This window comes from Daucus carota, chromosome 5 (genome assembly GCF_001625215.2).
Source record: "Daucus carota subsp. sativus chromosome 5, DH1 v3.0, whole genome shotgun sequence".
NCBI lineage: Eukaryota > Viridiplantae > Streptophyta > Magnoliopsida > Apiales > Apiaceae > Daucus > Daucus carota.
Genome location: NC_030385.2, coordinates 14,263,768 through 14,277,871, shown reverse-complemented (window position 1 = coordinate 14,277,871; position 14,104 = coordinate 14,263,768). Strand labels below are relative to the sequence as shown.

The following is a 14,104-nucleotide window of genomic DNA, read 5'->3' as shown; positions in this document are numbered from 1 at the left end:
AATCAAAAACACTTCACATGGCTACAGTGGACGAATCTATATGCAGCATACTATCATTTCAAAAACCAATAACACTTCACATGGATACAGTACCCAAACCTCTGCACCTCCACATGGCCTCCATAATTTCAAACGCCTCGAACCAAGTAATCACATGCAGCGGCGGAAACTCTGCACGTTGCTATTATTGCATTGCATAGGCTGGAAAAGTTCACATGGCCACAGTCCCCTAAAGTGTATAGCTTCTACCATTCCCAAACAGTATTGACATAGCTATAGTGCTTTTGAACTCTATATTTGCTTCCACATTATGAAATTATGTACATAGAGACGCCTTCCAACTTTCAATATATATTTACACCCACAATGTACTCAGCAGGTAGAAAGTGGTTGCTACCAGAAAGAAATGATGATTACGAGAGTTTAAAATACACCGATCCGAGAGAGTATTTCGCTGGTGTTCGGCGCGAGTGGGCATATCGTCTTGAAGAATCCGACCAGTTGAGAAATGATCTGATAGCTCTAAGTGCAAAGATCCCGGCCCGTGATTCGCTAAGTATTTATCCAGAATATATGTTCTAGGGTAGTTGGGGTGATTATCGAATGAAAGTAATTGCAGCAGTGGAGCAAATAACGGAAGAGAACAACCGAATGTTGCTGCGCCGATGTCGTATGTACATGTATCAGTTGGCCAGAGACTCGGCAACTGCTAGTGGAAGAGAAATGTCTTTCGAAGAAGAATGTGGACTACTTCAAAATCCAAATTACATTTCCGATTTCTACCTATCTGACGAAGAGTCAACCGGTGCCGATGATTCTGATTAACAGATATCATCTCTTATTTATTCCAATAAATATAAGTACGAATGAATGCATCTTTATTATTTCATTTAAAAACATGAAAATGGAAAAACTTAGTACAAACAACATTACAACTGCCTTGCATAAGTATCAAAATTTAATTTCTCAATATCTTTCACTTTTGCAGCGCATTCTGCCGAGCTTTCTCTCAGCAAACCTATCCTTTCCTCGTTCGTGATCTTTCCTTTCAAGAAGGCATCATTTATATCCTTGTCTTTTCAGTACTGATATTCACGTAGCGGCCGACCGACTCCATGTAGAACTTCAATGCGGGTCTCATCCTTGGTCGGCACCCAGTGTTTGCCCTGTCTCGCTTCTCGATACTCCAACAACCGCATCTCCGCAGCAAACTTCATCTTATCCGCATCCCTTTCCATAGCAAGTGAAACAAGTCTTCTCGTTTTTGTACAACTCCATTCTTCCATCCCGTCGTCAAGCTTTCTAGATTTTTTCTGTGTGTCCATAAAGATGTTTTTAGTATAAGGAGATGAGAAGTCCGAATATGTGTATGTGCTTAGTTCTAATACTCCGAACGAATCTAACTATATATAAACATAGTTTCCGTCAGAATTAACCTATATTAAAATATTCCAATTAGATGGCAATTAACCTAAAAAAATTACTCAATTACCACTTCAAATCGAGCACTATTTATAATCAATAAAATACTCACAATTCAATATTTATGAAACAACGCATTTAATTTATGGTGTTTCTGATTTTTTTTATTATAAATAAAATAATCACAATATTTAGTTTATTTGATTTTTTAATAAATCAAATAAACTCAGTGAATGAGCAGTTACAGTGTCAACTAACATTTTTTTTGTTTTTTTAAACTCCCATTATATGTTCACCTAGTGGGGCGAACATATAATCTATTTCATGTTATGTCTATGTCCGCCTCAGGGCATGACTTTGAAGAAATTTGAGCCTTCCTTCTGTGTCCGCCCGAGGTGTGAAATATTTAGGGTGGTTAGTTTTGTAAAACAAAATTTTGCATGTCTTTACATTAATTAGAGAGCTGCTTACATAGTTAAAACTTGATTCATGATCCACCACTATTGCTTTCAATCAATCAGATACAAGAATACTTTTGAATGACCAATAAGAAATCAATACTACATATGCAAGGATCAGAGGATTAACGAGGTAGGTTGGATAGTGGTACCATGGTTTTGTTTTTCTCACAGGTGTACAAAGTTGTAAAGGGATATGTGTATAAAATTATTGCACTTAGTGGCCCAAAATAGAAACAGAAAAAGTTTTTTGAATTACCTTAAAAGGAAAGTAGGAAAAGTATTTAGGGACGGAAAGAGTACATTAATACTATTCACTCCGTACGGACACTGATATTTACTCCTTCCATCTCACCTCCATCCCACAAAATCTCTTTAAAAAGATTAAGCATATTAAGAAAATACTTTGGTGTGTCCTACTTTTTTTGTTCCATTTTAACTGCTTTTCTATAGAAATGCACACAAACCAATTTTTATATTTATTAAGATATTTATTTGAATACTTTTACATAGCTACCCCTTATAAAATCAAACTAAATAACTATTTGCATTGCATAGAAAATATAAGCTGCATTAATGAGGGGCAAAATTGAAATTCACCTACCAAATAGTTTATGAAAACAAGAAAAAGTCACTTATATTGAGACAACAATCAAATTCTAAAAAGCAGTTAAAATGGGACGGAGGGAGTACTTTTTTTCCAATACAACTTAATTTCAAAACTTAATTTTGCACTTGTCTTTCCAAAGTTAACAAGTTACTCCCAAATCATAGTCAAGTTAAGTTGGTTTTAGAAAAGGGTTAATTATCAAAATTATCACCGAAGTCGACAAATGGCATCAACTTCATCACTGATCTCCACGGGGTCTCAAGTGCCTCATTAAACTCGCTTAATGGTATCAAACTCATCACTGCCGTTAAAAAAAGTAACGGAATGACAGATTGGCTGTTGAAGTGGCACATTAATAAAAACGATTGAAGAAAAACAAATGAAAGAAAATAAAAAAAGAGAGAGAAAAAGTAGATAATAGAAAGAAAGAAAGTAAATAACAAGAGTAAAAACATACGTCAATATTAGCTACATACACAGGCACACACTGTTGCTTCATACCAGAGAAGAGACGAAACGTCAAGAACATTTCTTTATGTTCTATCTCTAGATTTTTCTTAAAATTAAAAAAAACTTGGTGATATTAAAAAAAATTGACTTTTTTCCAACTAAACATAGTCTAAATATTATCTCAAGTGGACTACTGTAATATTTTACTAGTTCGAAGTGATCGGGATTGTAAAAATTTAAAAATATTTTTTTTGCCAACAATAATATTCACATAAACAAAATTTATTAAAAGAGAAAATATTTCAATATTATTCAAAATAATTATAATATAATAAAAAACATAAAAGTTAATCTTGGATGTTTAGTTAATTATATCTTATAATTTCGTTCCACGCATTTATTTAGATAATTATATCCTAAAATTAATTTAAGAAAAAGATTGCATATTTTATTTTTATATGAACTTCAAATTATGTGGTTTGCCACATGTCAAACCCTATAGTCAATCTGTCATTCCGTCTATACTTTGTGTTACATTTTCAATATGAATTTATTATCATTAAACGAGTTTAATGAGTCACTTGAGATCCCGTGAAGATCAGTGACGAAGTTGATAACATTTGTCGACTTCAGTGATGAGTTTTATAATTAACCCTTTTAGAAAACAAGAGTTGGATGAGTTGGTCTCATACATTAGTTAATCTTATTAAATGCACTTAGCTGTTTTCAAAGTTTACGATCATTAAAGAGTACTAAAAATAAAAATAAACACATTTAAGATACCTTAATATGTGCGAAAATGACAAATAGGACTAATATTTTGAAACGGAGGGAGTATTAGTTACATAATATTTTCTCACTTGTACCTCTGATAAATGCATGAATATATACTCTTGTTCAATTCTTATTAATTGTCACACAACTTTCAAGAATGGTAATTTTAGAATAATACAATATATTTGCATTAAAAATTAAAAATAAACGAGTATTATTGGAAAAAATTTCTTCAAAAAGATGCTATTATTGTAGAACGAAGGGAGTATAATTTTAGAATCAAATAAGGGAAAAAATGATTTAGGTGTTGTTGGCAAGAGAATATTTTTTTCCTATTTTCAAATCATTATCTACGTAATACAAGTTTCATTTTATTTTCACATGAGTTTTTTTTATCTTCACTATATATTTTTTTAGTTGAAAAGGTAAAAATGGACAATAAAAGCCGAAATATGTTGCGGGTAAACGGTGCGCCTGTCTAGTATCTCTAATGGGTGCTCTCTTTTTCTTCTCATCCAAATGTTTGATTACTTTTGCGACTCCTTCAAGCACACCGACGCTCCATCTCCGCCGTTGATTTTGCAATGGTGCTGCTGATTCATCACTACTCCTTTTAGATGAAAATTGGGGGTTTCAGTTCAAAAAACACACATATAATAATGACACTCCCCACAAAATGAAGAAAGTAGGTGAATTTTCGGTTGTTAGTTAACAAGAAAAGAGATTCACAGTACCCTCCCAAGATTTGCAAGATGATGCCTGCCTTTCATCACTTTCTGTCACTGTCGGCACATAGTTTTTTTTTTTTTTTTTTGACAATGCCGGCTTATATGCCTTACAACTTAGTATCTGTTCTAATAATTCTCGGGGTGAGCCAGAGTCGAACCCGGGTGTCCCGGGTCAACGGATAAACCCACCACTGGGCTATCCAATCGTGTTCTTTGTCGGCACATGGTTAAGCCCAAAGCTACACCAAAATCTGCTGGCCCATACCACAATATTAAGAGAACTCACAGACCAATATGAACAATAAAACAGAGCCTCGTGAGCTACATAAACAATATAAACATTGTGCTCATTACAAAAACAACTCCATCTTTAGAACACAGCTTACAAGCTACAACATTTTGCTGCCCCCAGGAGAGATATATAAGCATTGTGCTCATTATGAAAATCGTCTGATCTTGCTACTTACAGGTTACAACATCAAGACTTCCACTTTCCAAAGTCTGAATGCTTCCGTGATTGGGAACTCATGGCTCGGTCTGGTGATCATGATTTACAATAAATAACATTTTGCTTCCAAGTAAATCATAAGAAAAAATTGATTTAAATGATGTTTCATTAAGCTCGGATATGGCCTGCATAGCCATAATGTCTTAAAAGCCCTTCATCCTGCCTCCAATTTTCTTTTATTTTTACTTCAACCTGTTTTATCAGTAGATTAGCATATATCCTCCACCAAGACTACCAAATAAAGCTGAAACATATTTCATCATTATGTTTGGCTAGTAAGGGCAAAGGAAAGGGGCATATGCGAGGGACAACAGGAAAGGAATCAGTTTAATATACATCATTGCAGAATAAACTATATTTTAGTTGTTACCTCTAAGAAAACTTTCTTCTGCAAGAAATCTTCAATGTCCAGCCGTGCAGCTGTGGCTAGGAGTTTTAGAGCTTTTCCTTCCTGCAGCAACCACAAGTTATAAGCATGTGCAGCAGCACCTAAATAAAATCTTGCAATTCCATCTTACACTCTACTACGCAATTAGAGAATTCTGTCCCTGACCAGAATTTTGCATCACAATTACATTCAGAAGGCCAAATAAATGATAACAACAGATACTAAAATAGGAGCATGAAAATCTAACTCTGACAAGATTACAGAAATCACGATAATGCAAGCTTCCTTATTTGTGAAATAGGGATACTTTCCAAATTTCTTTGTAACCAGGCAATGATATATTTATACAACAAAAGAACAAACAGCTGATAGTTGTTGGCTCGTAACAATCCTGTCCATGACAAAATAGGGAACCATTGCCCTCATTATGTCAGATAACAAATCGTTGAGAAGTCACGGAGGATAAAGCAAATAAGCAGTATCTCGAGGTATTAGTTTGGCTGTCAGGTTATGGAGTCAAAGAGGTATTAAACAATGTGCCTTGAGGATGTTATAGATAAACTCAGAATTATCTTTTAACTTAGCAGTACTCTCAATATCCCGGAAAATTACATTCAATTTAGCAGAATAGCAGATACATATGACAGGATTGCTTGAGAACTACAAGTACTTTAACTGGAATTCAGCAGATAAACTTTTTCAGGTCCAAACATATTTTAAAACTTAAAACTCTTTACAAATTCCTGCTGCACCATAACCTAGAGTCTAGGAAAAGCTTTGTGGTCCATTTATCTTATTTAAATATTAAACTTAAATTATTTTAATACTTGAATACACTCAGAGCCTTTTGATTTTGGTAAGATTTAAACTCCAAATATCCTGTAAAGAGAATAATTTTAAAAGCAGAAACAAATGACAAAGTGTATCATTTTACATCCATTTACTTTTATTTTCTATTATGCTTGCTTCCACAATAAACAGCTTATACTCAATTTCATGATACAATATATGATTATTTTACTTATAAACACTCTAATCTAGCCATTTCCCAATTTTTATATACATTAAAATTTTGTGTTCAGCCAACTTTTGAATCTTTTTATAACTACTAACACTTTGTTTCGTCTATTGTAAGTTGGTGCAAATACGAAATTACTTGATATTATTTGAATCAATATTACAAAATTTATTCATACCTCAGAAAATTATAATATTGCTATATCTTCAAATTTTGATTGTAAAAGAATATATCGTATATTTGTATATAAGAATATATCGTATATTCAAAGAGACGGCATGTGCAAACTCTTTCCGAATTCACGTAGTTCGAAGCTGCTCAAGTTCCAGAGAAGAGATGAAATTATTTACTTGCCTATGAATCAGTTGAAGAATGCAAAGCCCGAAAGATATGTAAGTACAGGACGTAATGCATTATAAAAAGAATAGCTTAGATTTCACCTTTCCAATGACAATGATCTTTTGTGAGTTTTTCTCCACAACAATCTCAACTTGAATGAAATCTTTTGCATTTGGCCTAGCCTTGTAGCTTATTACATTAACCTGTTGTAGTGAAGGAGCCAAATAATCAATGATCTATGTGTGTCTTTTAGCCTTTAGGTAACCAGAGATTAGTAGTTTAAGTGATATTTGTTTACCTGGCATGCATAAGGAATTTCATTACGGTATTGCATAAAAATCTTTTCTCTGACTATTTCAGCAACAAAAAATCTTTCAGGATGTTCGCTAGTGATTTCCTAAAATAGCAACCAAAAAAATATTCAACTAGATGAGGATACAAAATAAACAACATTCAATTGCTTTTGCACAGAGGAGAGGGGGGATGCAGAGGTTTACGACAAAAAGCAAAGAAAGAAGAAATAAAAAGATGATAAACACCTTAGAATAATAAGATGGTCCAAGAGGAAGCTTTGATAGTATCCACTCCTTAACATCTTCTACTCCATGACCATATTTTGCACTTACTGGTATGACCTCGTCTACATCTGTAAACTTTTCATACCACTGAAAAGAAAGCTCTCGTTTAAGATTGAAAAAAAAAAACAGAGAGAGCAGTATATAGATGCAATCCCTATGTAAGCCTAATTTGGGGTCAATCCTTTCATTATCAACGTGTAAACCTTTTAGCATCTGCTTGACTGCTTGTCATTACAAAAACTGACCACTTCTTGAATAGTGTGCTCATCTAGAAGCATATTCAACAGACTCATTGAAATGCATATTCCAAGTAAAACCTATTGGTGTTCCAACCAATGACTTGCATTAACTAATGTGCTAAAAAATGTACATAATTAATTTACTTTAACATGAAATACTATTTGTTGTATACTCCCTCCGTCCCATTTTAACTGCTTTTGACTTTTTTACACGTATTTTAAGATGTTAAAAAAATCAAATCTAAACATAATAATTTTTTATAAAATTTATATCAAATAAAAGTTTAGAACCTAAACTTTTATCTGATATAAGAATTGAATTATTTTATTGAGTGTAGATATTGTTTTTATACATCTTAATATACGTGCTAGAAAGTCAAACATCAGTTAAAATGGGACAGAGGGAGTACTTTTTATGAAAGGCAGTCATCAGATCATGTGAATTTGTCAAAGAAAAAAAGAAGTTCGTGCTAGAAAGTAATCGAGCTAGATTTACTAACCTCCAGTTTCTTAGCAATTTCACCAGGTTTTATCAGGTCCTTCTTATTCAAAATTAGTAAAGTGGGTACTTTACTTTCCAGGCCACCTGTACCTTCTTCCAATACTTCTTTAATCTGAAAATGGAAAAATAGAAAAATGAAATTTAGACAAGGAATGACAGCAGTACACAGTTATTTCCTAATCAAAGGGCTTACATTTTGGGGCGGCTTACATGCGTCCACGACAACCACTACACAGTCTGCATTTACGGTAGCACTACGGACGTTCTTCATCATCATCGAGTCTAACTTGTGCATTTTCTTCTCAATAACTCCAGGTGTGTCATAAAGTATCATCTGCAATAAACTTCATGCATAAGACACAAGAGCAACCATACAAAATATAGTAATTTATTGATGTCAATAATATATCAAACCAAAAAACTGATTTAGTTCAAAAGGACATTCGAACCTGATAACCTGGTTCGGAACATATTCCAAGAATTCGATGTCTCGTTGTCTGTGGCTTATCAGTAACTATCGAAAGCTTCTGTCCGATCATTTGATTAGAAAGTGTACTCTTTCCAACATTAGGCTTTCCAACAACAGCAACATATCCTGGCAATAATAGACAACAAAAATAAAACTCCCGATGACATCAGAACCTTATGATAACCATGGATATATTGAATTGCATATGCAAGCAGAATGTATGTTGATCCTTATTTATAAAGTATCAAGTCAAAGTTTGTTGCAAAAAATACTTCTCAACTACTTTTTTAATATATAAGCCAGAACTTGTAACCGGAAGTCTTTTCGTCAGAAGTACAAGTTAGGTACTTTTTCTGAATGAAGTTAAATTGTGCTGCAAGATATACATTTAAACTACTTTTACGACATTTAAATCAATTCATACTTATTGCCAGATTCACAATTAACCATAAGCAATGCATGACATACAAAATAGTAAAACATATGGAGAGAGAAGGGGAGGGAGGGAGGGAGAGAGGGAGAGGGAGAGAGAGAGAGAGAGAGAGAGAGAGAGAGAGAGAGAGAGAGAGAGAGAGAGAGAGAGAGAGAGTACCGCTGCGATGGTTAGGGTCAAGTTGAGGAACAAAATCAAGCTCCTCCATTTCATAGTCGTCAAGTAAGGCAGTGTTTCTATCAGGTTTATCACTCAAAGACAAAATAGACGCTGCTGAATTCGATTCATCATCATCATCATCTTCCTCCGTAGTATAAGCATCATCTTCAAGTTTCTCAATTTCAGCAACAACGCCATTCCTATAATGCAATCTCCGAATCGGAGCGCATTTGAATTGCATATGCAAGCCAAACGTATGGAAATGTGGACGAGTAGTAGAGTGTTGTGTATGCTTATAATTAGAATATGAAACACAAGATGATGATGCTGAAGAAGAAGAAGAATTGATATCTTCTAGTCTTGCCTTTCTTGTTGGTAAGTGATGAAATTGTTGCAGTGCCATCTCCATTTCTTCACTGTGTCTCTGTATTGCCTGCTGTGTCTCACCTATTTCATGCGCCGTAATCAACCTTATCTTTTATCCTAACGACGTCGCTTCATCACACACTGTCTTTCTCATTCTTCTTTTAATTTCAGGATTTTGATACTGACTCTTATATTTTTTTTGATAATTTTGAAATTCTAGATTGGTTCTGGTGACTCCCAATAAATTAGTCGACCAGGTTTGAACTTAGCACGTATTAAATATCTTTTTCATTCTCTTCATTTCGAAATATTTGTGAATTTTGACTCCGACTAATAAAATTGGCTCAATTTTGACTGAAATTTTCAGATTTCTGAAATACAATACGAAAATTTTGTAAATTTGTAAATTTCAGTCAAAACGAGGTCGAGCTTGTGTGCCCACCAAGAGCTCATTGAATTTGTTCACCTAGCAAACACAAATCATGAAACTGCTTGCGAGACTACCGAAGCTGATCCTAGTTGCGAGACTGGTTAAAAACGAAATGACACATCCTTGACTAGGAAGATATTGTGATGCTGATCAAAACAATTGCATAAACTCAAAACTCAAATGCAATGCATTTCAGAATTCTAATCCTGATTGTTAGTGCCGAATGAGGAAGAATACAATCGTCAAAAATGAAGCTGAAACGCTTATATTATGCATACACCAACGAAACCTTTACTTTTTGCAGAGATATGTTTGTGGAAGTAAAATTAGTACGTTCAAAATAACACTATAGAATCAAATTTTATAGCTTCATCCAGAATTTGAAGGATGTCAGATTGCCTGCCACATGAAGAGGCTGAATACAAGGCAAGAATGCTGACATTATTCTCCAGCTGCAAGCCTGGAACGTAAACCTTGGGCAATAAAAACTTGTTGTGCTGTCAAGACAGGCCCATAGGAAGGTATATACATGGTAGCACAATTATCGAATTATAGTCTGGTGAATGCTTCAAAAGCCAATCATGAAGGATAGGATAGACGATTATGACTTGGATGAACGAGGAGCATCGGACTGATTAGAGGAAGACGTTCCTTTTCCACTTGGGATATAAGACCATGCTACTGCAGCAGTTCCAACTGTGATTGCAACAGCAAGTGATCCCCAAACCCACCTCAGCTTTTTCTTCCTACTTTTCCTAAGCTTGCGTGCTTTCTCTGCCTCAGTTTAAACATTAAACAAATCAGAAAATGGTATATACACAAACAGCATAATCCCCCGTATTCACATTTAAGTTCTTGAAATATTAAAAACAATATATTTAAGCAAAAGAAAAAAAAAATGAAACTGCAATTATGCAACTGTATGGAGAGTAGGGAAACAGTAGGTCAAAGGAAGAGACTTTTTAGCAAATGCGAACAAAGGATATTGACAGGCTGCACAACAACTTTTGGTATATGTTGCAAAAAAAATAATGGCTGCTCAATGATGGTACAGAAATCTCACCTACAACTTCCTGATTCCTCTGAGACATCTCTCTATTAACAGCCTCATAGTAATTCAGTCTGTCCCATAACCGAGAAATTTCAAAGTTCTTGGCCTCAATTTGCGATTCCATTTCTGCCTCAGCCTCGGCCTTTGCAATTCCTTTGCCAATGGAACTAGACACATAACGGGCAAGATTAACTTGTTGACACAGTGCTTCCACTGGATCATCCAAATTACTATCCTCCACTGCACCAATAGGATCTGCAGGCAGAGTCAAGCCAACAGTAGACAAATGCTGCCGGATCCTCAGCCAATGGCTTTGCATATTATTCAGAGATTCTTCGGCCTGCTTTCGTTTCTCTATCTCCATCAACAAACTTGATTTTATTTCACGCAATTCAGTCTCAACTTCATTTAAAGGAAGCTGCTGTGGTACACTATCAGGGGAAAGTTCTAGAACAATAAATGGGAAACATGCAAGTCAGTCTACTTTTGTACTGATAATGCAAGTATCAATGGTGCAGTATTAGCATCTCATGACCAAACAGGAAGGATTGCTTAGATAGTCAACTTTGAATAATATTACATTTGCTAAAAAAATTTAAAAAATTGGAGTAACAGAAAACATACATTTAAAAGACAAAACAGTATATGCATGTACTAAAGAAGCTAATCAAGTCAGTACCATTGTCATGCAAAAAGCTCAGGTAATATACACCACAATAGAAAACCAGAATAAAATTATACAAAGAGAGAACAAAAAACATATTGGGAGAGAGAGCAGAAAGATGGTCATATTATACTGGTTTAATCTTTTGGTAAGGAAAAAAACAGTTACCTTCCCATGCATCATAAAACTCTGAAGGTGTAGCACGAGTAAAAGGTTGTTCCCCTCCATTGCTAGTATTGCTTTTGACGCTCAACGAGTCTTGAGGATCAAAGAAATCATCAGGTTCACCATCTCTTCGTTCATTTACTGCAACAGACTTTAAAGGACCACTTTGTGTGTTCAAACTGTTTCTCAATTCACTGTTTTCAAGTCCTCCATTAGGAAAACCTTTATCATGAGCAACATCGATAGGGGGAGGAACATTAAATGTAAATTCAGCATCCTTGTCTGTATCAATCTCCTCCCTTTCTTCATTTTTCGCATCTACAGCTACCTTGTCTTTCTCTACATCTTGTTCACGAGTAGCAACATCTTCCTGAGATAAACTCTTGAGAAGCCGCGGCCCTCGCCTCTTGTGATTAATGATGTAAGGGGATGGAGGGAAGGACGACGGAGAATCAGGAACAACTGGAAGAGGGGTTGTCTCAGGAGTGGCATATAGCGCTGGAGAAATGCGGTTAAACTGGCGTTTACTATTAATATCTGTGGCTGACGCACTATTCCTTCTCTCCATTCTAGGTTTAGGAACATCAATCGCACTATTCGACTTTGAACTAGGCAAACTACCCATTCTCTCGATTTTTGAACTAGTGGCATCTCGACTATCCAATTTCTGGTCAGGAACATACTTCCCTGCCACCGTCGTCTTAGACCCTCCTGGCTCTATTAGTGTATCCAAAGCCACAGTTGTAAAAGTCGGCATGACTCTGCAACATTCATAAAAATAACAATAAAGGATCTACCTTCTCATATCTCCTCTTAATAACATCTACAAATCTCCAATTCCTCATAAATTTCAACAACAAAACCAAACCACCGTCTAAAAATCGACACTTCAACAATTCAAGAATGACGAAAAGTGCATCAAAATCATAAATTCGGCTTAACTACCCCCCTCCCCAACAAAAAAAATTAAATCTTTAGGCAATGGAATACTAAAACATTAAAAATGATATTGAGAAATCATAACAACACAATTCAATTCAGAATTAAAATTCAAAAAATGCATAATAAACAATATCAAAAGAAACCAAGATTCAATTCCAGATGTACAGCAAGTACAACACAGATACATGTATCCATACCTTTGAGATGTAGTTGAAGATTGAAGTTGAAAAATATGATGAGATGAGATATGATCACCGCAAGATTAATAATTTGTGAAGAGAGGAAAATGAAAAACAAAAAGAAAAAAGAGAGAGGGATAAAAAAGAAATCAGAAAAAGAAGGCTGCGTTGTAGCCTGCTTCTTATGATTCCCAAGACTTGTTCATCATCATCATCGTCTTCATACCCCTTTTTACCCTCTAAATAAAAAAGATTATATTTTTAGGAAGAATAAAAGAGATTTAAATGGTGGGTTTGCTCTGTTTTTACAACTCACTAGTATTTCTATTTCATTTTGGAAGAATCAAGAATATATTATGTCATTATGTGTTATTTTAAATATTTTTTTTTAGTATACTCCCTCTGTTTTTTTTTATATGACACTTTTGACTTGGGCACGTAACTTTAGGTGGGTTGACCGGATAGTAAAAATCATTATTTTTGATTGATTTTTTTTGTGAATTAAAATTTTGATTGTATATTTTTATTCAGAAAAAGAAAAATTCAAAAATAATACTTTTAACTATCCGGTCAAAGCACTTAAAAGTGTGTGCCAAAAAGTCAAACGTCATATATTAAAAAACAGAGGGAGTATTTTAATTTTAATATGAAGAACAGCTAGTCAGCTATACACCAAGCGACCCCAGAGAAATGGGAAGTTCTGGAGATAATGGAATCTGTTTGGGCAGCAGAATCAATGGTTGTTTCAATTTCCACATTTTTGATTATGACCACTTTAATATTCAGCAACTTTATTTCTGTCACGTCTCTCGTCCATTCAAATTTTTATTACACTACTCTTTTTTATTATTCATAAATCATAAAATTTAATTTCCGGTTATTTTTCCGTCGTACTCATACTTTTTCTCTTTAAAGTTTTGTTTCTGGTTGGTTTTTTTCGTCAAACGAGGTCAAGAGTTGATTTAAAATAAAATAAAAATATATTTTTCTAAAATAAATTAATATTTAAGACAATTATATGCAAATAGGTAAAATATCTTGTCTGGTGACGGGTTTATCTACCGCTTTGTAATTTTGTTGTAGCAAAAGAATGAATTAAGTTGCTCTTGAAATATCCCAGAGCAACAAATCAACGATTGGCAACTAAAAGTCTAAAAAGTGTTTAGACTGGGCCGACTTGGAGCTAAGATTCTTTATGAGTCTGAAGCGTAAACATGTGCAGAACTTCTGCT

The 14,104-nt window shown here is 34.5% G+C and overlaps 2 protein-coding genes across 2 annotated transcripts; both read right to left on the bottom strand.

Moving 5' to 3' along the window:
• Positions 1-4,737: 4,737 nt before the first annotated feature.
• On the bottom strand, positions 4,738-9,606 carry LOC108219882 (GTPase ERA-like, chloroplastic). The gene is made up of 9 exons (XM_017393442.2): positions 9,076-9,606; positions 8,464-8,609; positions 8,208-8,348; positions 8,013-8,126; positions 7,235-7,360; positions 6,994-7,092; positions 6,797-6,898; positions 5,321-5,401; positions 4,738-5,142 (listed from the first exon to the last, which is right to left on the bottom strand). The coding sequence occupies exons 1-9, from the start codon at positions 9,482-9,484 to the stop codon at positions 5,059-5,061; spliced, it is 1,302 nt and encodes a 433-aa protein (XP_017248931.1). The 5' UTR covers positions 9,485-9,606; the 3' UTR covers positions 4,738-5,058.
• A 507-nt stretch (positions 9,607-10,113) lies between these two features.
• On the bottom strand, positions 10,114-13,171 carry LOC108219900 (uncharacterized). Its single transcript, XM_017393484.2, has 4 exons — positions 12,891-13,171; positions 11,755-12,512; positions 10,935-11,369; positions 10,114-10,645 (listed from the first exon to the last, which is right to left on the bottom strand). The coding sequence occupies exons 2-4, from the start codon at positions 12,506-12,508 to the stop codon at positions 10,473-10,475; spliced, it is 1,362 nt and encodes a 453-aa protein (XP_017248973.1). The 5' UTR covers positions 12,509-12,512; positions 12,891-13,171; the 3' UTR covers positions 10,114-10,472.
• Between the last annotated feature and the right edge of the window lie 933 nt (positions 13,172-14,104).